This window comes from Gavia stellata, chromosome 6 (assembly GCF_030936135.1).
Source record: "Gavia stellata isolate bGavSte3 chromosome 6, bGavSte3.hap2, whole genome shotgun sequence".
In the NCBI taxonomy this organism is placed as follows: Eukaryota; Metazoa; Chordata; class Aves; order Gaviiformes; family Gaviidae; genus Gavia; species Gavia stellata.
Window position 1 is genome coordinate 50785815 of NC_082599.1, and position 26467 is coordinate 50812281.

At 44.1% G+C, this 26467-nt stretch overlaps 1 protein-coding gene across 1 annotated transcript; it reads left to right on the forward strand.

Annotated features, from left to right (window-relative positions):
• The first annotated feature begins 3303 nt into the window (after positions 1–3303).
• On the forward strand, positions 3304–24942 carry CRTAP (cartilage associated protein). Its single transcript, XM_059819081.1, has 7 exons — positions 3304–3744; positions 7228–7377; positions 8003–8174; positions 10633–10761; positions 11679–11824; positions 14286–14369; positions 24182–24942. Exons 1-7 carry the CDS (start codon positions 3304–3306, stop codon positions 24239–24241), a joined length of 1182 nt encoding a protein of 393 aa, XP_059675064.1. The 3' UTR covers positions 24242–24942.
• The last annotated feature ends 1525 nt before the right edge of the window (positions 24943–26467 follow it).

Genomic DNA, 26467 nt, shown 5'->3' on the forward strand with positions numbered 1-26467 from the left:
GCTCTAACTTCGTAACACCATCAGGAAGACAGAGTACTGCAATATTGTCTTCTGTGCTGCTGGGCAAAGAGGTGACATAAACACCATGTAAACATGGTCAGCTATCACTCCTGCCCAGTATCCCTAGGTTAGCATCGGTAATTGCTGTGAGACTAATCCCGTGCAGCAGCAACGGTATACTCTTGTGCCTTGTCAGATTTATGAAGAAGGGAAGAAGGGAAAAAAATCTGCTATTTGCAACAATAATAGGTTTTTAAAACAAAATTAAAAAAAAAAAAACAAACAATGAAGTGTTCCTAGTGATGCAGCTAGTAGTAAAACCGGGAAGAATTCTATCCGGTTTACTGTACCATTGTGTCTGCTGAGACTGTGGTTTCAGTAGAAGTAGGTTTGGGAACAGAGAGGCTGCAGGAAAGTTCGTTGACAGAAACTGAGAAACTTTGAAGTGTGTTTCCAATTACCCCTTGTTTTCCCCCCTTCCTCTTTTTCCCATCCCTGTTTAGGCTAATAGTCTTCCAAAAGCTTTTGCGGCAGCTCACACATTTCTTCCAAAGCATCCAGAGGATGAAACGATGCAAAGAAATATGGCCTACTATAAGAGCATACCTGATGCTGAGGAGCGTATTAAAGGCTTGGAGACAAAACCTTAGGAGGTATGCTTTTTATTCAGAGTCTGGTCTTTTGGAAGTGTTCTGTTCCTTCTCCTACTGGCTGAGATTCCAGGGTCTCATTTGCTTATGTGTTGTCAGTTCTTACTCTTCTTTCCCTCTTGCTGTCTTCCTGAATCGTCTCTGTTCTGCCTTTCTGACGCATTCAGTAATTCTCACCTCTTGTGCTTTTCCCCGTTCCGTAAGTCACAGGAAATCATAGGCAGTGGCATACCTGAAAGCTACTGCATGCAGATCCCTACTGGAGCTGAGCAGGTGCCTAGAGTTATTCAAATGCACGAGTGCTGTAGGGGCACAGCTTAAAATAACAGGACATTATTTTGGGTTGAGATTCCAGTGGCAATCTCTACCAAAACCTGTGCTTTAGACTCCCACCGTTCCCTCTGTCCAGCAGGTGCTTCTGTTGAAGTGGAATTACATACTCTGCTCTCTAGGAAACATCTGGCAAAAGCCACTAGCCATCTGTATTTGGCACGTTTTAAGTCTCAGAGGGGAGTCTTAAGGGGCAGAGGCAAAAGGGTAGTCGAGGGCGGTCTCCCATCCCAGTAGTAACCGGGGCCGCCCCTGCTTAGCTTCCAAGTTCGGGCGCCTTAAGGGTAGCGTAGCTACACGCTGTCCCCCGCCACTGCCCCCGCCAGGATCGGCCTTAGCCCGCCCCGCCCCGGCCCCGCTTTCCCCACCACCGACTTTGCCCCTCGGCCCCGCACACCCTCCCGGGGCCGGGGCCGGGGCCGGGGCCGGGGCCGGGGCCGGAGCGGTTTCCCCCGCCCACCGCCCCGACCCCTCCTTCGGCCACCGCCCATCTGCTAAATCCACCAAGTGCCCCTCTTCTACTACTACCACATTTGGTATGCGTTCTCCATTCCTCTTACCCACCACCTTCCGAACTTTTTCAGTCTCAGCCACGATCCCAGCCCTCACAGACCATACTGGCATCCACTCTTCCCTCTGAGAAAGGTCTCCCAGGAGGCTCTGCTACTTTTCACCCAGCTTTAACCACCTGTGCATCATTCAATTGCGACATCTATCAAGGTAATCCTGATGCTCTGCTTCAAACTAAAGGCCTAAGTTATTTCCCAGAGCAGAACCTGAACGGTGGAAGGACCGCAGCTGGCAGCACCGCTTCAGCCCGCACGTCCAGCGGGCAGCAACCCCGGCCATCACCCCCTGAAGAAGGCAGCACAGCTCACCGCCCGGGCTGCAAGGGCAGGCACCGCCAGCCCTTCCTCAATAAAAAACAGCGGCGGCGAGGGCCCACCGCGGCGGCCGGGAGCGGGCAGGCCTGCTCAGGAGAAGGAGCCGGCCCCTCGCCGCCGCACCTGCCCCGGCAGCTCCCCCCTCGCCGCAGCCACAGGCCCAGCACCTGCGACCCGACGACCACCACCCGTGAACCACACATCGCTCATGGACTGAAAGCGGACCACAGTTAATCGTCCTCCTCCGGGGGCGGGAGGAGGCCCCCTACCAGCCGGGAGCCATGCCCGCCCGGCGGCCCCCCGCGCCCCTCAGAGCTCGGCGCCGCCCCCAACAGCCAAGGCGCCGCACGGCGCAGCCCCCCGGCGCCGCCGCGGAGCGGGTGCCCTCAGGGGAGAGGGAGGAGGAGGAGGAGGAGGAGGAGAGGGGACTCACCGCCGCCCGGAGCAGCGCCGCCAAGCCGGCCAGCGGGAGCAGGAGCCGCAGCATGACGGACGGCGGCCGGCAGGCAGGAAGCGGCGGCGGAAGGGGCGCTCGTCAGCCCGCTGCCCCCTGACACGGCGACGTCAGCTGACCGCCCCGCCGGGCCGGGCCGGCCCTGCTCCGCCCCGCCCCGCCCCGCCCCGCCGCCTGCCCGGGGAACTGCCTGGCGCAGCGCGGGCATCCCTCCTTCCCACCGGCACCCACAGCACCGGCGCTCTGCCATCGGCGCCCGGCCTGCCTGCCTCCTCCCGCCCTCGCCTCCCGACACCTCCCAGCACTCCACACGCTCCACCCCGCCCAGCTCCGGGGACTCGCCCCCGCTCCTCAGAGGGGACGAAGGAAGCTCCCCCGCCACCTTGGCTGGGCAGAAAGGCCTCGCACACCTCCACCCGCCCCAAGGAGGTGGAAGATGCGTCTCCCGGTCTGCAGGCCAGCGCCAGAGGCGCTGACGCTGCAGACCGCGGCGCCGGCGGGACAAAAAGGAGCCGGGAGATGGCCCTACGCCCGTTTCCACCCGTGCGGCCCCTTTCCACATGGTGCGCGAGGAGGCTTTAGAAGGAGGACGACGAAATCCGGGCCGAGAGAGGAAGGGGAAAAAACCAAAAGCGGGAAGGGGCAGAGGCAAAAGGGTGTCCCGGGGCGGTTTCCCATCCCAGTAGTAACCGGGCCCGCCCCTGCTTAGCTTCTAAATTCGGGCACCTTAAGGGTAGTGTGGCTGCACGCTGTCCCCCGCCACTGCCCCCGCCAGGACCGGCCTTAGCCCGCCCCGCCCCGGCCCCGCTTTCCCCACCACCGACTTTGCCCCTCGGCCGCGCACACCCTCCCCGGGCCGGGGCCGGGGCGGGTCCGGAGCGGCTTCCCCCGCCCACCGCCCCGACCCCTCCTTCGGCCCTGGCCCCGCCGCTCTCCTTTCCCGTGGCGGTGACGTGGTGGCGGGGTGGCTGCCGAAGGCGCAGCCATGTGGCTGGCGCTGGCGGCGTTGCTCGCGGCGGCGGGGGCGCAGTACGAGCGCTACAGCTTCCGCAGTTTCCCGCGGGACGAGCTCATGCCGCTCGAGTCCGCCTACCGCTACGGCCTGGACCAGTACAGCACGGAGAACTGGCCCGAGAGCGTCAACTACCTGGAGGTCAGCATGCGGCTCTACCGCCTGCTGCGCGACAGCGAGGCCTTCTGCCACCGCAACTGCAGCGCTGCCGGGCAGCCCCCCGCCGCCGCCGCCGCCGCCGGGGGAGCGCTGGCCGAGCTGCGCCTCCTGGCCGGGGTGCTGCGGCGGGCCCAGTGCCTGCGGCGCTGCAAGCAGGGGCTGCCCGCCTTCCGCCAGGCCCAGCCCGGCCGCGACCTGCTCGAGGACTTCCAGCGCCGCGAGCCCTACAAGTACCTGCAGTTCGCCTACTTCAAGGTCAGGCCTGGCCCTTCATCCCTCCTCCCCTCCCCTCCCTTCCCCTCCCCTCCCCTCCCATCTCCCTGCCCTGCCTCTGCTCCCCCCCGCCAGCCTCGCCTCCCCAAAGTCTCGCCTGCTGTTGTGTCAGCCTCCAGTCAGGCCAAGCCAAGCCAAGCCAAGCGTGCCTGTCAGTGTCGTGGCAGAGGGGGACAGCACGGTGTGTCCCTGCACAGCCTCGATGGACGCAGGTACCCCGTGTGCGCAGTGCAGGAGAAGCTTTCTGTCCTGCTGACCTCTCGCCTGGCCCTTGGAGCGGGTTACTCTTGGGCTGTAGCCTCATTCCCCATCACCTCCTCCACACCAGTTTAGCCACCAATTGGTGTCCATCCCACCTCCATTTCTCCCCCTCCGTGCTCGGGCCCTCCAGTCCCTGCCCTCCCGGCTGCCGACTATGCACATCATCATCTTCTCCTTGGCAAGTCTTTCAGCCCCTTCCTCCCACCCACCTTGTGTGACCCACCACCATGTGCCTTGTCTTTTTCCCTGCTCGCCCATGTAGTCCCAATCCAGCTCACTCTTCACCAGTTGTTCCACAACTTCTCCACACATCCCCTCGATTAGCCCCTCCAGTTCTTCCCAGACCCCCAGCCACTGGACCCTGCCTCCTTGGCCTGTAGTTGTGCTGTTTCTACCTCTCATCTTTCCGTCTGCCTTACTTTCTTCTAACCTCTGAAACTTTTTCAGATCCTTCATGTCACCACTCTGCTATTGCAAGTGCTCATTGCTGCTCACTCTCACTCAGTGTGTCCATCTTCCTCGCTTGCTCTCTTCTGGTCCAATTCTTCTATGTGCAGCAGCCCCCGGCCTGTGACTCGCAGATACCCTGATGCCTGCAAAACTGTGGTTTTGTTACAGCCGCAGGAAGGAATATAGCGAAAATTGGCCACTGAAGTGCGACACTAATGCTAGCACTGGAATGGTATTTACTTCTTACTCTTGGGTCAGCCAAGGCTGTGGACACACACCTCTTTTAACAGATTTCATCCTCTTTTTCTAGCTTCTGGTCATCCGTCTGTCCCGGATCTAGCTGGCGATTTTCTCCCTCCTTCTCACTGTTATCTTCTGTTCTCCAAATCAAGGTTCGTCCCTCATGCCATCCCCTCAGATACTGCAAGCACTTGCATTTCAAATAAATGGGACATCTGTGGGGGAGAAAACAAGCTGAACTCTTTGGTTAGATTGTTGTTCTCCCTTTCAGAGATTCACTCCCAACATATCCCGGCGTACATTAACTGGGTTGCGTGCTTGCGCATTCTTTTGCAGAGCACTGCCTGAAAACACGCATCTTCTTCACTGTTGCTGGGCCTTGTTGGTAGGAGTGCTGTTTTCTCATGAAAGTATTCAATGGTTTTCCCAAATTACACAAACAGAAGCAAGAAAATGTGTTCTCGTACAACAGGAACAGCATCCCCATGCGCAGTACCACACCGGCGTAATTCTATGATTTAAGGCCATCCCTAAGACCATACAGAAGAGCTTAACTTTGTACATCAAAGCCTCTGCCCACACGGAAGAGCAGATCCCAAACGGGGGACGTTTCTTTTGAATACGAGTGGGCAGGCACTCCTCGCATTCTCAAAGCCATATACGGATACCAAAATGACATCACTACAAATGCTGCCATTTCTTGTCTCACTTCATTCATTCCGCCCCTGTGGTACATACAAAGTTTGCAATGTATGGATCACAGCAAAAATCATCCCTACTTGCTTTTTCTGATACGGTTAAGTAACTGGCAGGTAGGAATGTGAGAGAGAAATTGGAGAAAGCCCTCCCTCTCCCTTTAAACTGTTTTTCAATCACACTTGCAGTAGGTTTGTGCGGTGCAGTTCGGTGGTTTTGCCTTTAGCATCATTTATATTGCCTTTCTTACTAGATTGTAGTCCAGCTCCGAGCTCTTCTCACTCACTTGGGGAGTTCTGAGTGGGCCTTCTAGAGGTACAAACGGCCACGTACAAAGGGCTTTTTCCTGGCTGGTAGTTTTCTGAAGAAAGGAATGTCACTCCCCCCACCCCACCAACAGCATTTATAATACAGGAAGAAGGCAGAGGGAAAGGCTTAACGTCATGCTTTAGTGTGACCATGTGTCTATTCAGGTGGGTTCAACAGTGAAATTTTGCCACGTCTTAGCTCCTGGGAGGAGATGTTTCTGTGCCGCTGCTTGCTCCTCTGGAGGGAGCTTTCTCATAGCTACTGAGTTCACTTAGGAATGTGTTTCTGCAAAACCCTGTTGGTTTTTTTTTCGTGGTGAAAATTGAAACCGAGAGTGAATTGTGGACTAAGCAAAAATGAGAGACCTGTCAGCCTACCAACAAGCGGGGTTAAAGCATAAAGCACAAAAGAAACCAGGCATTTGACGAAAGCGCAGCTGAGATTTCCCTTTGCGTTTAGCGCTGTCTAGGCTGACTGGAAGCGCATAGTTTTGGGACAGGCAGGAAGGGCAGCTGGCGGAGTGCCAGGGCCGGGACACTTAGAGCAGCAGAGCAGCAAGAGCTCATGTTAGGGTTGAAGTTTTTCTTTGATGCAGTCGTGCCTCAAGTTTCTTTCTGAAATGAAAGGGTACCTTTTATGGATGCAAAGAGAAGACTGCATGTGCACATGCGCTTGTGATCCTTGCTCGTAGTTTTATACATGCACTTCCATAAGCTATTTCAGATGGGAGGTGGAACTCTGGATCACCTACACATCAGTACGCTGAACGGGGTGATACGGATCTTGGCTTACAAGGGAAAAGGTTTTAACTTTTCGCAAATACTGAAGACTTCTCCTTTCACTCCTCCTAAATACGTGCACATATACTACATAGTTTATAAAAATGTGTGTGTGTGTGTATAAATAAAACAAAAAATATAAATGCATGCACAGAGAAGGACAAACGTATTTGGCACATGCAGTTGTAAACGAGGAATACACACTTCACAAAGTATCTCTGACGGGCTTTAAAGTTAGTTTAAAAACGGGTGCAGAAAATCACATAGTGCATTAGGACACAATTACTGACCAAGTCCCTGCTGTTTGCTCTAACTTCATAACACCATCAGGAAGACAGAGTACTGCAATATTGTCTTCTGTGCTGCTGGGCAAAGAGGTGACATAAACACCATGAAAACATGGTATACTCTTGTGCCTTGTCAGCTTTATGAAGATGGGAAGGGGAAGGGAAAATAATCTATGCTATTTGCAACAATAATAGGTTTTAAAACAAAATAAAAAAAAAAAAACAATGAACTGTTCCTAGTGATGCAGCTAGTAGTAAAACTGGGAAGAATTCTATCCAATTTACTGTACCATTGTGTCTGCTGAGACTGTGGTTTCAGTAGAAGTAGGTTTGGGAATAGAGAGGCTGCAGGAAAGTTCATTGACAAAAACTGAGAAACTTTGAAGTGTGTTTCCAATTACCCCTTGTTTTCTCCCCTTCCTCTTTTTCCCATCCCTGTTTAGGCCAATAATCTTCCAAAAGCTATTGCGGCAGCTCACACATTTCTTCTGAAGCATCCAGAGGATGAAATGATGCAAAGAAACATGGCCTACTATAAGAGCATACCTGATGCTGAGGAGCATATTAAAGACTTGGAGACAAAACCTTATGAGGTATGCTTTTTATTCAGAGTCTGGTCTTTTGGAAGTGTTCTGTTACTTCTCTTACTGGCTGAGATTCCAGGGTCTCATTTGCTTATGTGTTCTGAGTTCTTACTCTTCTTTCCCTCTTGCTGTCTTCCTGAATCGTCTCTGTTCTGCCTTCTTGATGCATTCAGTAATTCTCACCTCTTGTGCTTTTCCCCGTTCCGTAAGTCACAGGAAATCATAGGCAGTGGCATACCTGAAAGCTACTGCATGCAGATCCCTACTGGAGCTGAGCAGGTGCCTAGAGTTATTCAAATGCACGAGTGCTGTAGGGGCACAGCTTAAAATAACAGGACATTATTTTGGGTTGAGATTCCAGTGGCAATCTCTACCAAAACCTGTGCTTTAGACTCCCACCGTTCCCTCTGTCCAGCAGGTGCTTCTGTTGCTCTGCAGTGGAATTACATACTCTGCTCTCTAGGAAACATCTGGCAAAATCTATTAGCCATCTGTATTTGTTGTCATCATATTGATTGGATAACAGCTTATATAGTAATCCAGAAATGTAGAGAGATCATTTACTGTATTTGAGTTTACACACAGGTTTCCATGGATCAGTTACTGCAGATTTTCAGTTCTCCCAATTTTTCAGAATCTCTTTGTCAGGGCTGTGAGAGCATACAATGGTGACAACTGGAGAACATCCATCTCAGACATGGAACTGGCTCTTCCTGATTTCTTCAAAGCCTACGATGACTGTACGGCAGCCTGTGAAGGCTCCCGCGAGATCAAAGAATTTAAAGACTTCTATCTCTCCATTGCAGGTGAGTGGTTAGGAAACAGTAAGAAAAGGTGTGCCAAAACTGCATTTCAGTTTATGCGTAGGATTTGCTACCAAAGTTCTGTTCCTCAATTTGCAGTGTGAAATGCACGTGGTGCCACCTGCTCAGTTTGGGCCGATATGAGTTTATTAGATTCAGTGAAAACTGCTTGAATTCTGGTTTCCTTTTTTCTTCTGACAGCCCTTATTTATGTTACTGAAAAGAAAATCAGAACAGAGAGTTCTTACATTAACATGGAAGTTGTGTGTCAGAATAAAATACACGTGCGGGTAACAACAACTACTCCCTCCAGCTAGCAACAGTTATCCAGACAGGTCTCTTGACCATCCTTTCCGTATGAGTTTGGCCACCTTTGAGGCTCAGTGGTCAGCCTGCCTTCAAAATCTGCTTTGTGGCTTGCATATGACTGGTCATACGTATCTGCTTTCTCATAAATATGACAAGTTTCTGTTGCCTATTTTTCATCTTTCCTACAGCTGAGTTTTGCTAACAGGTAAGATTTCTTTATTTTTAGTATTTGAATAGAAAAAGAGATAGCACCTTTTTGATTGCTGTCAAAATGGCGCATATGCATTTCCCGTGCTCTTTAGCAGCAAAAGAAACAAGTAATTTCTCCAGTGCTCTGGGCTCAGTGGTGTTGTCAATATTTGTGTGGGGAATGCCTGCATGTTTTCTCAACAGACTTAAAAACATGAAAAATCAACAGAATTTCCAAGTTGTCAGAAAGGAAACCAGGGCAACTTTTTGTCTTAAAGCCATCAGGTGTGTTGGTGAGGGGAAACTTGTGAAATACATTGATGCATAAATGTAAAGTACAAGAGGAGCTCTGCAGTTTCTCACAGTGCAGAACTGGTATCCACCAGTCTAGCTGACATGGAATAGCTATTGCAGGCTGTTCCTCAAGCCATGCTTTACTTTTGGGCAAAGCAGGCAGGTGCCTAGGACAGCAGATAAAGAGTGAAGGTCAAATCACAGTGGGTAAAGCGAGAAGCACAGGCTTACTTCCCCAGTGGGCCAGAGCCCTGACATCAGGATAACCCCCAAGCCACTGTAAAGCCTCCAGTGCCTGTGCTCAGCTGTGATTGGCACTTGCTGTCATCCTTCCTCTTCCTCCTTGGAAGGAGAGGACCATTGCAGCAGTAGTGGTGAGAAGGAAAGGTAGGAGTTAATGCATGATGTCATTAGGGTCATGTGCATGCATTTCAAATATTTTGTTCTTGAGATAAGAAAATTCAAATTTACTTGCAATGCCTGGGCTGAACTGTGCTCTTGCTCCAGGGAGATATATCCTGCCTCTGAGGTTTTTATTGCAGAAAGTAGATGTAGCAAAAAATGTTAACCGGAAATATTTGGCGATTGCACCAGGTATGTATTTATCCCCGAGCAATGAGTTATGTTTGGGAGCCAGCTGTCCTCATTGCATGGGACCACTTCACTGAGGAACTCGTGTCTCTGGCTTTAAGTGCTGGCTGGAATTGGACACTACTGTGTCTGGAGACTACACTGCTCTTGTAAAAGACAGGTCTGGTAATTTCATTTGGCCAGTTATTTTTAGTTAGCTTCAGCGTTCTTCGTGTTAGGAGCTGTCAGGGGAAGGGGCCTTTGCTGTTCTTTTGCCTTGGTCAGAGACTTGCTGCACAAGCTTAGGTAACTTGCTTTCACCTGCCAAATGTGGCTAACAAGAAAACTAAGCCTTTAAAATACTTCTGTTTGGTGGTGGTGTCTAATATCCTGAAAACTCTTGGAATTCTTTGATGGAAGGTTTTCATGGAATGTATTTTCTTGAAGCTAAGAAAACCTCTAGTCCTATGCCATTGTACCAAGCTTTTGTAGACTGGGTAAACTTGTGAACTTAAACATTTCTGGCTGAAAGTTGTTTTGTAGTGAGCAGCATATTCACATCTGTCTTCTCTTTGAGAACATCCAAACTGCAGGCACAAAATGTGGCCATCTCCTGGAGGTTTATTTTGCAATCACCTGCTGTATTTCTCTGGAACATCGTTGTACTTAGCAGCATATGGACCTTATTCATGCAATAATTTAACGAAATTGCAAAGGGTCTCAAAATTAAAAAATACAGCACTGTTAAGTTCACGGCTAGGAAGGAATGCGATACTCCAGAATACTCTAGATAAAACCCACCACCATAGACTGCCTGTAGGTGTCAGTGCAACATAACTGCTTAGTTCCCTGGAATTGCAGCTTTGATACATTTCAAGTCCAGACCACACTGATTTTTACAGAAGGGCTGAGTACCAGTACTTGATAGGTACTTCAGATGGAGTTGTAGATGCTCAGTGCTTCCAAGCAGCAAGGTAACAGATGCACAGGACCCAGGAGAGCTTTATGAGGCCAAATTTTAATGGGTAGCTAATGGGAGGGGTTGTAACAATTCACTGTGTGCTATCCATATCCTGTGTTGTTGTTTTCTTCCTTCTAGACCATTACGTTGAAGTCCTTGCATGCAAAGTGCAGTGTGAGAGTAATCTGACACCCATTATAGGAGGCTTTGTTGTTGAGAAATTTGTGGCCACCATGTACCATTACTTGCAGTTTGCTTATTATAAATGTAAGTAGTCATTTAATGTGCTTAAATAACATTGGGATGATGAGGGACAGTTTCCATTCATAATCTTTTCCCTCTAGTTGTAATGCTTTAGAATGTAAATAGTGGCCTCCAGAATCTGCATTTTAACCTCTTCTGGAACAGGTCTGAGCTGCCTGGCGTCCTTCTCTCCCTGTATAACTGTAGTTAACAGACTTGGGAGATAAATGTTATGTATAGAGCCCGTGCTCATAAAATTGTCCATGACAAAATAAATTGCTGAACATAAGTCCCATAAGGGCTGGATTTTGCCCAGGGCAGACCCCTCTGTTTTAAGTTACACATGGTTGTGACTGGTCTCCACTTGGGTGTTGGAAAAATGAGGGAGTTATAGAGTAAGTGTGATCTGATCCATCACTGCACTTCATTCTTTATATGATACCTACTGCCAGCACAAGTTGCTTACACTTTTCAGAGTTTCATATAAATGATAAATGTTCATATAAATAATACATGTTCAACATATGTATTTTAGATGTTTAAATGATACACGTTGACTCTTCCCTCTTTGTCAATTCTAGTACAAAGAAGTGGGGCGTTTTGATTTATTTTTTTGTTTGTTTTTTAATAAATGCCCCAGTGGGGATCACCACGCTGTGGGCTGATATCTCACTGATACTGGGATACCTGAGAGGGACATTTGGTTAGGATTTTCATAAAAACCTATCAGAGGTAAGTCGCCATTTCTGAATCATGGCCTTACCTGTTTCAGATCACAAAAATAGTATATCCTTTCTGGGAAGCAATTGATTTTTTTCTATGCAGCTGGTGGGGAGGTAGAAAATGGGTCCTGTTTCCATTGAGTTTTTCAGAGCCTAGGTAAGAGTAGGAATTTGTTCATTTACCTTATCTGGATTTTTTTCTGTGTGTTTATTGATTAGTGAATGACATGAAGAATGCAGCTTCTTGTGCTGCTAGTTACCTTCTGTTTGACCAGAAAGATGAAGTAATGAAACAGAACATGGTCTATTATCAGTACCACAAAGACAAATGGGGACTTAAAGAAGAGGATTTTCAGCCCAGATCGGTAGGTGAATTACTTAAAATGTGTTCAAGACAAATTCATATATTTCCCTGAAAGTCAGTGGGTCAGAGATTGTGAAAACAGGGGTTATCTATTGGTTCTGGAGTTAAAACACGTACTTTTTTATTAACGCCATAAAGAAAGTTGTACACAGAGAGGTACTATGTAATGTAGGCAGTGAATGTCATTATAGTTCCTCCCTTTGTGTTGAAATATACTAGGATAGGATAGGATATGATATGATACGATGACAAGTAAATTCATGCTGGTACTTGTCTGCCACTTATATATATTTATATGTTTTTCTACCTCGATAAATAAAGCAGCTAGCCCCTGAAATCTTCTGATGAAAAGATCACTCCAGTGACATTCAGGCTTTTGTCAATCACTTATTATTTGTGAACATGTAGTTGCCCACCTGCTTGTTATTTCAGGTTCTGTGTCCGTTGGAATGTGTCCAGATATGATAACCCCAGCTAAACCCACTTTCCACTTACTCGATTTAGAACACAGCTGGGTGGATGATGATGGGAAAAGGCTCACAACCATAATGCACCTAATTACCTCAGAATGATTGCTGCAAAGAACCCACAGTAAACATAAGTCCATCCAGCAATGATTGTGATCTGGCTTTGACAAATGACTCTAAAAATGGGTTTCTATGCTGTTCTTAAATTTCCATGTCCAACGAAATTTTACATATAAAAGCATCTTTGCTGTGTTTCTGGAGTCCTGCAGCCTGGACTCTGACAGTCAAGTTGGATTTTCTGTCATTTCTTGTTACCAGGATTTATGTCATGCAACTGAATTAACTGCTTTGTGACACCTGAGTGACTCCTTAGGCATCAGTGGTATGTGCTGTACCAGTAGTTAGTCATTAGCAATACATGTTCCACAAATTAAATTTAGTGCCTTCTCTTTCTCTTACGGCATGACTTCCCCATGGAAGAGTCATTTAAGTTAACCTAGCTGAAGCAACAGCAGGCACCTCACAGGGTAACGTTCCAGTTGCCTTTCCCATGTTGCTTCTTCAGACACCTCAGTTACCGAGACCTGCACTGGTCCAAAGACGTATCCCTTGATTCTTAATGCTGCATTAAGCTCAGTACATACGTGTAGTGCTTAAGTGACAGGCTTTATCTGTAGCAACACTGCAGAGCAGTTCATGTATGCACCTTATAGGTTGCACTGATTTGATAATTACATTTTCTGTCCTCTCAGGCCAGCCAGCCCAAGTCAAAAATACCACTCCATTTGAGTTAAGTGTTTTTTGATTGTGGACAGCTGTTGAGTTATGTGCAATACACCTTACCTGCACACTGGAAACCCAAGGCTGCCCTGCAGGGCCAACTGAGACAGAAGACAAAATGCATTTGATTCTTTCAGGCAGCAGCAGTTGAGTCTGAGCTCACAGGGGAAAGGGACCACTCCTTTATTGCTGCTTTTGGGAACAGAACTGTGCTTTATAGCAATATTGGAGACAATGTTTGATGGTGGTGGGAGTGAGGGGTAGCAACAATATAAAACTGCAAGCTACAGACAGATTTGGCATACATGCGCAGAGAGGACAGAACAAGGGCCCTACACATTAACTCTGAATGTTTCATTGATAACTTCTCAGGAGCTGGGGACTACAGATAATTTAATTTTTAAGTATAAAATATTAAATGCACACAGCTGTATTTTCTTGTACTTTGATCCATGTAACTGTGAACAAAAGTTGCTTGCTGTCCTAACCACTTGCCATGAAAACCATAATGCCTCTGGTTTATTTTCACAAAGTGGTAATGGGGTGACAGCAGCATTCGGCTTTGGCACCAACCTTTAGATGGTCTTTTGAAAGAGGAATTCTCCTTTTTTCCTCCCCAAGAAGAGTTAAACGCGATAATCAAAGTGGATTACTGTTGGTATTAACAAATATGAGAGTAGGTGACTGAGCTAAACTGCACTGTCCAGGCAAACGGTCGGGGAAGTGAGGAGGGACAGGTGGGTGATCGTGCAGAATTTCCCTAGCCCAGACTCAGGCTGGGGTGGTGAGTCATTATCATGCAGAATAGCTTAGTGTCTCTTTTTCCCAGAACTGCCTGCCGCCATACGCCAGTGCATAGGGAGACAGAGGCTTTCTCACGTCCAGAGCCCGCTGGAATGCAGGCACAGGCTGCTGCTCAGCTCTGGCAGTCTCATTCCTTATTCTCAGACTCGCCAATGCTTTGAAACATGAGAAAGAGGAGAGTGCTTTGTTCTTCTCACACCGGTGGAGCATGTGCTTAGAAAGATCCGCAGAAGACATTGGATATGCTGCTTGCTGTTTTGCTGTTTCCTTTCTCAAACATTTTAACCCCCCCTGGGATCTGCCTTCTACGAAGTATGCGTCTGACTTCACTGGAATAGTTTCAGGTGACACGTGATGACACCCCCCTGTCTTGCTACCCTAAAGTAACATAGAAATTCTGTTTTTTGATAGGAGGCAGTTCGATACCACAACATAACCACACTCCAGTTGGAAATGTATGAATTCGCAAAGGAACATCTGATGGATGATGATGAGGTGAGTTTTCTAGAGAGGAAATCGTGGTCAAAAAACCAGGAATCACATTAAAGCGAAGATGATACATAGATGGAATTCCAGGATTTAGCTAATATGGAAAAATCTTCTTGTAACCTTGACCAATTTATCATAAATCTTTCTTTTGTAAATGGAACATAAGAAACAAACCCAAAGAACATCACATACCATTTAAAAAAATATGGGCAGTATTAACACAAAGTTAAATATAATGCACTCAGCCCACAAAAAAAGAAAATCTACTTTCCAAGCTATAACACCAGGGGGCAGAGAAGTAGTATATATATTTAAACTGAACGTTTATCCGGGTTTTTTTTTTCTGAAATGTTGTTTAAATTAGATTTAAAGATCCTTATAATTTCATCCAGAAGTAACCACCTAAATTGTAATTTTTGTCAAAAAGTAGTCTTGTTATCTGTTATTTTTTTCTGCACAGTAACATTTTGGTCACCCAGTCTTGCTTCTTAAATGGTTGGAATTCATGGCCAAATAACATATAATGACTACTATTAGACTGGAAATATGTAAAGTGGATTTTTGTGCAAGAAAAGTAGTTAAATTGTTGAGAGGGTATTTATTTGTCTGCCACAGCTGAAATTAAAGTATAAATCATGGAGGCTTTGGATTGCCTTTTGTTTTGCTTTGTTTTCAGAACCTTTCATTTAAAGGTATAAAAAATCTTCAAATGATGGAATAGTTCATTGCTGGCATTGGCAAAGAGCTATGTTCAGTTACGGCATGGAGCAGGGTACTTGTAAGGAGCACTGCTGAGGTCTTTCTTAGTTAGAAAAAAGGAAGATGGCTAATGTTAAAAAATTAAATCACCTTCACAATTTTTATGTTATCCAGCACATAGGGAGAGATAATATTTTATAGGGGAGAAGTAATAACATGTCTGTGCTGCCTTCAGTATGCTAGTGACCTGAAAACAACTCTATACTTAAAATTCCATTGCCAGGTTACCAGACTTGAGGAAGACTTTCCATTGTGATAAAACTCCATGAAAGACAGTTTAATGAGTTTGTTATAAGGTTATGCTTAGATGAGGACTAGTCCGTATGGATTTTCATCAGGGTGGGAAATACCTGAGCACTTTTTTATATTCCCTTGTTGGTTTGTGCTTTGCCCATAATGTTTTCTTATGTTAGGCATAAACTTAATTGGTAATTTTTTCCTTCTTTCACATCTGCTGCTTCAAAACACAGGGATGAGTAATTAAGGAAGGGGAGATGCAGTCCGTTGTGAGGGCTTTCCCCATATGTTGTTACAAGAAGGGATTAGAGAAACAATCTTCAGCCTCAAGCACTGTGTATAGAATAAACAAGCGTTCATTTGCTGGCATTCATTCCTGTAGTGCATTTCACGGGTACAATTATAAATGACCTTGCAATCTGCAGGAGGGAAGTATAGTGGAAACGTTAATTAAACTTTTGGGCAAAAGGGTCAAGGAAGTCACATTACACTGGGTTATATGTTTGGGTTAAACAACCAAAATTACTGGGCTTCATCATGCCACAGATATCCCTACCCCACACTCTCATCCTATTAGGAAAGTTACCATTCTCCTCTCCCGAGGAAAAGCTGAAGGGTGTCTGTGCCCTCACTTACTAGGGATGAAGAACCTGGGAGGGGTGGAGGCTGCCCATGCCTCTGGCTTGGCTCTGGCTTTTGGTAGTGAACTCATAAATCCCTGGCTACCAGAACTCCTTTTTGGCTGCAGGAGCCTTCCAGGGAGTCCAGACAGAGCAGGAGTAGCACAAGGATAAAATCGCTACCTTGCAGTTTCTGCTATATGGGCAGGATCTGGTAGTGTAAGTGGAATTTTTTTTTTAATATTTCTCCTGGCAGGGATAGAGAAGTTTATTCTATAGGAATGCTGAAAACTGATGAAAAACCCAGATAAGGTGTTACAGTAAAAGCTTTATTAAAAATTGTTAAGGATGGAGGCAACCTCTCTTTTTAGTGCACTCTGTTTATTTAAACCATGTGCTTCTTGGGCCATAGGCCATACCTTTTGTGAGTTTCTGTGGTTCATGTTTGCTGTCTGTGAAGTTGCTTGTGGGCCATCAAGCCCATAAAATAATCTGCAGAAAAAAATCATTCTCTTTCCTTGAGTGAAGCAGAAGGATTGATGTGGCAAAAGGATCTCTTCCTATGTGAATATGTCATTATTCCCAAGTGGAGAATCTCACTTTATTCAGTGCTCCTGTATCCCAGATCATCCAAGTGTCTTTTTAAATACCAGTAACAAAGTGAGTGAGAACATGTGGCTTCTTCCAGTAATACATTGCAGTAATTGCAGAGGCTGGAACATGCAGTAATGATTTTTGCATATGTCACTACAAGAAATACTGTCCTGTTCATGTTACTTTATTAATGTTTTTCCACACGGAAATGAAAAACTCTGGTTCAAACATTTAACACAGTGGAGGTGACAGAGAATATTTGTGCCAACTAGCTACAAATTACTTTTTCTTAAAAGTAATTATTATTAAATATCCTTATAGTTTTCCACAGTGACATTAAAAGAACATTACACAGTGTTGTCATCTTAGTTGGCCATGGATAGTCAAGCTTTTTGATTTCTGTTCAGATGTGTAATGCATAAAGGCTATAATAGATATAACTCTTAGTATTGCACAGATTTAAATAGCAAACTGAAATGCCGTTAAGAGCCAGATACTCAACTAGTGGAGATACAACTTCAGCACTACACTAATTATATGAGACATGTTTGTGGCCCATAAAATCATCGTTCTTGAGGAATTTTTTTTTCAGGGATAGCTACTTAGCTGTTCTAAATTACATAAGAACCACAAGTATTTGGCTGGGATGATCCTACAATGTGATTTTTCTTTCAGTACTTAATCAGTAGGTAAAAAACTGTTGGCAGCTTTGACCCACTTTTTTGGCATCTTGTTCTTTTTATTTGTATATAATGTGTATGTCCATTTGCATAGTAGCTGAAATTCAAATGCGCTATTCCTAAGTGTGATGCAAAGGAGAGTAAGTGTTGAACTAATGTGGCTGGTGGAAAGAGAACATATGGAAATGCATCAAAGCATGGGGGCAAATAATAATCTGAATTCAGCCTAGTTTTCTGTGCAGGAATCGCTAACATATTTTCAGCTTTATTAACTCACTTTTTGCATATGTTCAACTGATTTATACAAGCGCACTCGTAACGGCAAGTTGTAAATGCAGACCTGTAAACCCTGCCCTGCCTGTGACCTCAGACCAACACGGCTGCAATAGCACCGCTACACTGGGAAGAGCTGGTGGCAGCTATTTCAGAAAGAGTTGGCAGCTAATTGGCATTATTATGGTCCCTGTTCAACATACACTTCTTTAAAGAAAAGAGAAAAGATTTTTCTGTCATTTCCCAGTGGAGATACTGCCCATGTGGCTGGCTTTCCAGAAGCTTCCTGCTTTCCCCTCTTGCTTCTTTACTGTTGGATGTGTATCTTGGTCAAAGATGTTCCTCCTTCCATTTAAACCACCTATCATGGGAAGCTGCAAGCATGGTTGGGCTTAAATGGCAGGATGTCCTCAAGTTGCCGGTACTGACATTAGGAGGAATTTCTACCTGCCCAGATTTTCTTAAGCTTCTGCGTGCAGCATAAAGCAGCCAAGACAGCGTAAGTAGAGCTCAGAAACAATGCCCCTAGAAGGCTTCTGTTTTCCGTGCAATGGGAGCAGTGTTGAAGTTGCTCTGAAACTGGGTTGACTCATGTTTTATAGGCATTATAAAAATGCTGAGAGGAAAGCACGTTTATGGGATTACTGTAAAATACTATTGTAATAACTGCAGTGTACTGCAATCTGCCATAGTATTTAGGAAGAGAACAGTTACATGTTTAGGATATATAATTAAGTATTTTATAAAAATTATAATAATAAATCGGAAAAAGATTTGAGAAAAGAAGTTAACATACATGTAAAGAACAACTAAGCTCTTTAAATATTAAAAAAAACCCTAAAAGCATGTGACAGTGGGTCACACTGTGGACTATCTGAAAATAAACAAGTTATGGGCCAAATAATTTTTCTGCAGAAAGAATTGAGGGATTCTTTTTTCCCCTGCTAGAATGCAAGGAATGTCCAGCTTGGTCTGTACCGCTCGTGGAGAATCTGGGATGGCTTTGAGGTGGTTACAGTGAACTCGCGTGTTTTAACTGAAGGTTAGATCAAGGAACTTTTTCTTGGTCAAAGGCTGAATAAACCTTTCAGGCTGTGCCACGCATTGACACATGCCTTACTGTTATCCCAAAATAATGTCGTTGCCCACCAAAATAACACTGGCCAGTGGGCTGTGTGGTGTGTGCTTGCAGGCTCTATCAAGCCTGTGGAGCACGTATCCTCCACAGTCGGCCATGTCAAACCTTTGTCTTCTCTCTTGCAAGATGGTTATTTATCCTTGAACAAAATCTGCTGTTTTTCATGAACCTAACTCCTTGTCACTACTCCCATTAGTTACTCAAATTAGTTACCAGGGCAGTTACTCATTAGTTACAGAGCAGCCCTGACCTCTCCTCACAGAAGGCACCCCTGCAACCTCTCCCACTACCACAACCTTGCCACCTCCACCCAATACATAAGGGAATCAAATCTGTTACTCTCACTGTTGAACAAGTTTCCAGTCATTAAGATCTTTGAACTTCAACAAAATCTGAATTTCTGCTGTGAAGGACAGCCAGGGGACATTTTGTGGGATAAATATTTTCCTTCTAGGTCATAGATTATAAGGAAACAAAGATCCAGCCAATTCTTCTTGCTCTGTGTATTGTCTCTTAAGGCTCAGTTTGTTGGATGAGTTAGGATAAAGGCTGTTTCATATTCATTTACTGATAATCACTCATGAAAGCATGTCCATAATAATATCTTTCTGTAGATCTTAATTCATTCTAGAACACTGTTATTTTAGTATTTTCTGTTACTTCCCTGAAGAACAGGCTATCCCACTGCAGTGCATATGGAATCCCTACAGAAAAGGCCATCAGCAGATCTGCATGGAAAGTATGGGTTATTGCAAGAAAGCTGTTTTTTCCCAGAACTTTTACAGTCCACACTGAGAAAGGACAGAACAGATTGTAGGTGGAGGCAATGAATGATTAATATTTGCTACACAGAAGGCAATGCTTAGTCTTTGCAACCAACGGCAAAGCGTCTGGCTTTGTCAGTGAGCAGTACAACTGCTACTGCTTCCTACTATTTTTAAATTATGCCGTCAAAAGAAAAGTTGGTGCTGGACCATCCGTCTCAAGCGGGCCATAACTGAGCCATGTATTGGTAGCTTTTCCTCTTTGCTGTTTATTTTAATAGCTGGCTAGGAGTCTCCAAAGTACAGATGTTTCTTCTAAAAGGTTGTGTTTTCTGTGTGTGAATGCAGCGTTTAATATTGCATAAGGAAGGGCCAGCAACAATCCCTGGCCCAATGTGTACCTTGGTCTTGGACACTCAGCTTCCAGTAATAAGTGAGGAGTTCTGCATTTTTCTCCTTTTTAAGACTTATTTTTTCAAATGCTCTAGCTTCACCTATAATAGTCCACCAATCTCACTAGCCTGGGTTATCTTGTTTAGAATTGACCAAGAACTCTGTTTCAAAATTATTTTATGTTATAATCCACCTACTCACGTACACTCTCTAAAACCGTCTTGAATTACTTACTTGGTACAAAACTTGTTCTTTCTGTTTGTGCCTCTGTTCAGATGTTAATCTAAGCCAAGGGTGCTCAGTTTGCATATCTGACAGATAATCAGAGGCTCCAGTTGATCAGATCAGCTTCTCTGATTCTTCCTACCACTCACACCAGTCTGGGAGCATTCCCCTGCTGCGGTTCGATATCATGCCTCCCGTATTTCAGGCTGTACCTGTCCCATCTCTTCCCATACGTCCTTGCTGTCACTCCCACTTTCCACTGACTGTCCCTGGATTGGGAGAGGGAAGAGGTTGGTAGCACAGGGAGGGAGGTCATGGGCTACCAGCAGAGCTGTTGTACCTGCAGCATGGACCTAGCCTCCAGTGCAAACCAGCAGGCAGTGACTGTGGACCGAGGATGTGCTTCACTGCAGCTGACCAAGCAGTCCACATGTGCATACTTTGCAGTTGTTGGCTGCCTAACTATCAGGCGTGTACTGGTCTGGAGGCAAATCCTTCTCTTCCCCAAGCTTAGTCAGACTTCACATACTGATTTACCAGCTACTAGCCAGACAGCTACATCACGCTTTGGACCGTATATTGCTCAACTCTGATTTATGTCAGCACTGTGTCTGAGCAGCGTATTTATGTAACCTGCATTAGAACTGGGTGGCTGTTGTTCCCTCTAGTAGCTGGCAGCAGAAAGAATTACGTGTTTGCAGCTGACTTTGCATGTAAGTTTGCTGTCTTTCCTATTAAGGCAGGTAGGAGCCTAAGAGCGTACCAGATAACAGGACAAACTCTGTCACACTGAATGCTTAAATCGTATCAGAGAATCATTTTCAGACTGCAGGTCTGCAGGCCAGCATGAAGTTATTAGATATCAGGGGGCAGGAAGCTTTTTCCCTGGAATGAACACCTGTGAAATATTTGCTGCCTTTCAGTCATGCAAAATGCATGATGTGGCGTCAAGTGAGTGCTAATGGGGCAAGGACAGCGATCAATCTGGTCATAGCTGCTAGTGTGACAATGTGATCAGCTCTTCTGATGTAGCATTATCACCTTTTCATTAGATTGCCAACCACAGTATGGACAACTTGCAAATGTTTTATATTTGGACCGTAAAGGTGCAGGCAAAAATATTTTAACTACAGGTTTTGTTTAACTGTAATCTGGAATTTTTGCCTTTTCAAAAATAACCAACATCCAGGCAATTATTCAGTTGCATTACATTGTATTTTCTGTACGTATATTGTTTCAGCAGCTATTTTTATATTTTTGCCATAATTCAACCTCTCTTACTCCCCAGTACTTCTCATTAGACCGCAACAGCTTCCGTCATACTTCCTTTTAGAGATCAGTTTCAGGCACTGGAGATTGCAGATTTCAGTCAATTTTTTTTTAAATACTGTTGCTTTTAAATATCCTTTTCCATTTAAAACTTGGGCTTCTTACGTGTTTCTGGATTTGAAAACATACCAGAATAAAAAAAAACTGAATTCTGTCCGGATCTTCTTTGTCTTCTGAAATATCCTACCTTATTGATGAACCTGACAACAATATGAATTGAATTAAGTTCCCATATGGTTGAGTTACCAAAGGTACAATATTGAAATCCCCGTGTCTTCCTTATCCTTAATTCTGTGTCATCCAGTCAGATCACAGACTCATAGAATAGATGCTTACGCCTTTCACCTTACCTCTCAGACTCTGACCTTTTGAGGGTTGTCTTTGCAGGTAGACCGAGGAGAGAAATCCTTTTTAATATCTTTTATTCTTTCATTAAACTATGATCCTGAGGTGTAAAAGAACCCATCTGATTTAGATCTGGGACCCTTGTAGTAGACACCTGTATTCCCAGTCTCGTAACGCTGTTCAGAGCTAGTGGGATCTGCCTGTCTGTAGTCCTTCAAGAGGCACCCGAATGCTTGTACCCACAGTTTTAGGAGCTGTGCTAGAAAACTTGACCTGAAGACCTCTGTGCTGCTGTTTCTGTAACTGTCAATTGCTTGCATAGTGACTGTTGGACCTAGTGGCTATTTTCTTCATGTGCATTTGTGAAGTGGTATTGAGTTCCTCCCACGATTGAGCTCCTTAGGCAATCAAAATACTTCTAACAAAGGAAAACGTGCAGAAATGTCAAATTCCTGTTTTCCAATTGCCAGATTTCCTGCAACCAGGAAGACAAGTAGGGAATATGAAAGTGCTGGCATTTTTTCTTGTGTTTTTATTGAATTGGATACTTAGATGTTTTGAACAAATTCAAAGCAAAATAAATTGCCATCCTTCAGGACTTGCTAAAACCACTTCATAGTTGCAAAAACTCAACAGTCTTTTAAGATGGAACTGTGAAGCAGGAAACAAGAGCAGCAGTTATTTCAGCCAGCTTTTATTTTTGTTTGCTTGGTTCTCATTAATTCTCTCCTTGCTAATCACACTTCCGAAAAATGTGATGTTAATATTTTTAATCACCATATCCATAATACAATTGTTGTATTCAAAATATAAAAAAAATCTCTATTTCCTCTTATTTTTTTTCACTGACAGAGGTTTTAATGCCCTTTCCTCATCAGAATAGAAAACTGTAAAATTTTGAGTCTCAAACTGCATGTGCCTGAAAGTTGCTGTCTTCCTAAGGCATACCTTTCTAGACAAAAATGTGCTTAAAATTTAATTAGGATTGTAAAACACTGTTTGCAGTCTTCATCAAGCAGACTCAGAAGCCTAATACAGTTCACAAAGACTTGGAATGGGGGGTGAAGGGAAAAGGGAGAATCAGCATCCCAGCAAGGATGACTTGCTTTCAACATGAACTGTTATAAATTCTCACTATTTTAAACATGAGAGGGAGTAAGAGCTGATCAGATTTTCCAGCAGAATATTTTTCTATCAGAAAGTGATGATTTGTGTTGGAAAAAACTTAAATGACATCTTAAGACCTTTTTAAAACATAGGTTTATGTCAAGAAAGGAAGGACAGGAAAGTTTAAAAAACACAGTTAAATTAAAAAAGTTTAATAGAACATTGTAGTTACTAGAATAAAAGATTGGAAATGTAACGTTGAGCATCCACATCTGTCTTACAGCTCAGTATTTGAGTTGTATCAACAAGTGAAAATACGCATATGCATTCCCACGAGGTCTCCCCTCTCAGGCAGTGGTGTTTCCGAGCTGTGTGTGGAAGGCAAACAGGAAAATACTAGTGTTACTGAGGGTGCCAGCAGATGGGCTGCTACAGTCAGTTCTGAGTAGTCTGAGACGCTGCTGCACATTTGCTGTTAGCTACTTGCTTTTCGCTATTGAAGGTGTCATCTTGGACTGAAAATGATTACAATAGGTTTTAGCTCGGTTACTGTAGCTTGGTTGACAAGGCAGTAAATTCCAGCTGGTGGGGCTGTATCATCCCAAAGTACTCAGGCTTTGACTGCAGGAAGACGTTTGACTATGGTATATGACATATAACTACGTCAGGAGTAGTTTAAATAAAGAAAGTTGGGTTGTTATGTTGTGTTGGTACCCTGTATTAGCAGAGTGGAGCTTGTAAATATAGTATTTTCTGGACTGAATCTAAACCAACATATTTGTTTCCAGTATGGAAAACATTCTACTATCTCTGGTTCTTTACATTTTTTCTGCATTGAAGCATGGCATGTGAAGATCTGTGGTTGAAAATGTAGAAGGTGTGTGTTGAAGGTTGTAACAGAGGACATAAATGGTTAGAGCAGACAGATGCAAAGCTGGGGTTCTACAAAACACTTTTGCTTTGAATTTTGAAGCTTTCTAAAATTCTTTAATGTTTTATGTTATTTTAACAATTTCTAAATTTAACAGGCACTTTAAACATTTATGCCTCTACTTTCTAAACTTGAGGATTTAATTGTCTATTTAAATACCTGAAAAAGTACAAGAGGCTTTACTGTGCAGTGTAACATTTCCTTCTTTTAAGGTCTGTATGTCACTGCAAGTACTTGTGCTACCCTGTATGGGCCATTTACTTGCATTTTATAGGCTTGTTGTGCTAGCTTCTGTATGAAGGGTGTTAAAAAATATTTAGAAGCCTATTATTACAGTTTGTGTTTTGATTAAAATGGTTAAAATTTTCCACTGGTTTTGCAGTACAGGGTTAACTTGTTTCTGTTAAATTTAATCCTTTCTAGGGTGAAGTTGTGGAATTCCTTGATGAGCTGTTAGAAGTAGAGGAAAAGAAGGAACCCTGATGAGTGAAAGCACCACGAAGTGTTTTACAAAAGTAAAGACTCGTCGTTGCTCCTTACTATTGTTTTTGGTCACCTGTAGTTCCAGTTAGATATACCTCAAAGCTGCTCCTTTAAGCTTCACCTTATGTCACAAGATCACTCCTGCACTGACTCTTCCGTGAGCATGGCTTTTCACTGTGCATTTACAGAATTGGTGCATATGGGTTTCCTCTTGAGCTTTCTTTCCTTTACACAAACACAACAAAGCAGACTATTTGTATTTTTGGGGCTAACACTAAGGTTCCTCATTTCAGTGCTGTTCCACTGAGTTATAACAGTACGGCTAAATTCCGAAGAATTTTTGTCAGATTATGAATCAGATTATGAACCATGGAAGACATAACAGTTCCTCTAGACTTTCTGACCTATGTATTGTGTTATTTATATATGTCTTTTTCTGTAATGATGAATAAAGCGATACTGAATCCCAGCGCACCTGAAAGATGTTAAGATACATTTAAATAGCTGAAATAAGATGATTAACAAAGCACAACTAGTGATCTTGTAAAAGTTGCTTAAAGAATTCTTTAAGCAGTGTTGATCTTTCTTAAAAACTTAATGAAATTCCATGATGTGAAACTGAGGTCACTTGGAACTGAATAATAAATCATTCCTTCTTCCTACCAGTTCTTACTCTTTCTGTTGAAACAACTTGTCGTTCCTGTGTGAGGTGGGGCCAATCTTGTATAAAACAGTGATGGTCGATGTATTTAGTATTCTCTTCTGAGAAAACAGTTTGCATGTTTTTTTCTGTCTTGCAGGACTATCTGCATAGTTTTCATCCAAAAATAAGTACAAGTAGAGACTGAGGCAATTTTAAGTGGAATCATGAAAAATATTTGCATGTGAATTCCTGACATTTTTATTAACTGTATGGCAGGATCCTATACAGAAGTACTTTGAAGGCCCAAAAATACTGTGTTAGAGATGAGTAGTGAATTAGTGCACAAGGGTACTGAAGAGCAGAAATCCCGTTGACCTCAGAGGAGGATCCAGGATTTCATCCTTTGCTTTCCTCTTTAATTTTTAAGGACCAAGTCCTGCGAGTGGTTTCATCCCATTTACATCAAGGGGAGACAAGAGCATTCATTGCCTTTATGACTGAACCCTAATTCAGCTGAATGGAAGTGAATTGCAAAACCAAAATCTGCTTTAGGTTTTTAAAAAGGCAAATCATGAACTACATTATCTTGCTGAGTTCTGGTGCTATAGCTTATATATGCTGTAGAAGTATATAGTGTCTACACTATTGAGTGTCTACAGAGAACAAGAAGGGGAATCCACAGAATCAGCTGTAAGTGTCCTCCAGCCTGTGAAAGCAATGAAACATTTTAAAATGTTAAAGTGTGTGTGAAAGATGTTTGAAGGATCAGATTGGGAGTTTTTTTATCTTCTTTTGTGTAAGTCACAACTAATCCTCTGAAGTCAATGGGCGGATCGTTTTATTCTCAAAATTAAAATCTAGCAAGAGCCTTTTAACTTCAGGAGATTTACCCAGCTCCACTTGTGGTAACAAGACCAGAATTTGAGCATACAGAGGGTGTATCAGATTTCCTTACACTTTTTGTTCCACACTATATTAGGACTCCATTTGTTGTAATTTTATGTAAGAATTTAACTTTGCTTTTAAAACTTAGAAGCAGTTGATTGTAAACCATCACTTACTTCCCCATGAAATACATGTATTATAATACCCAGCTGGGGTAGCTTCTCCAGTTTGTCGCTACTTTTTTCTCACTGGAGGTGCAGGAGCAGTTGCTGCTCTGGAGTCCTCTTTCATCCCTCTGCTTTCCAACCTGCATAGGACAACTCCAGATTTCCTCCTCGGGAACACAGCCATTGATGTTAAGATCATATGCCCGAATAACTTCATCTTTGATACTCTAGCTTTCGCATCCAGAAATCCCACCATTAAAGGGCATGGAGCTGGTTGGAGGTGGATGGGTCTATCTACATTGCCTTCATGTTACAACATTTTTCGTTTACTTTTTTCTTATTACCATTTACCAAACCGATGTAGGAGCTCTGCCAAGCACAGACTGTTACCTGGCTATTTGTTTCAGCAGTGCCTTAGCTCTCACGTGCCATCTGTAGGTACTGCAACGCAGAACCTTAAAAACTTCCAGGAGAGGTGCCTGTAATTCAAGTTCCTGGGCCCAAGGTTTTCTATAACTACACACCTCGTGT

Bases quoted from the DNA above. Each gene is read 5' to 3' on its own strand.
- CRTAP (XM_059819081.1), top strand. From the start codon at position 3,304: ATGTGGCTGGCGCTGGCGGCGTTGCTCGCGGCGGCGGGGGCGCAGTAC. The intron at 7,378-8,002 runs GTATGCTTTTTA...CCAATTTTTCAG, and splicing joins TGGAGACAAAACCTTATGAG to AATCTCTTTGTCAGGGCTGT. The intron at 10,762-11,678 runs GTAAGTAGTCAT...TTTATTGATTAG, and splicing joins GCAGTTTGCTTATTATAAAT to TGAATGACATGAAGAATGCA.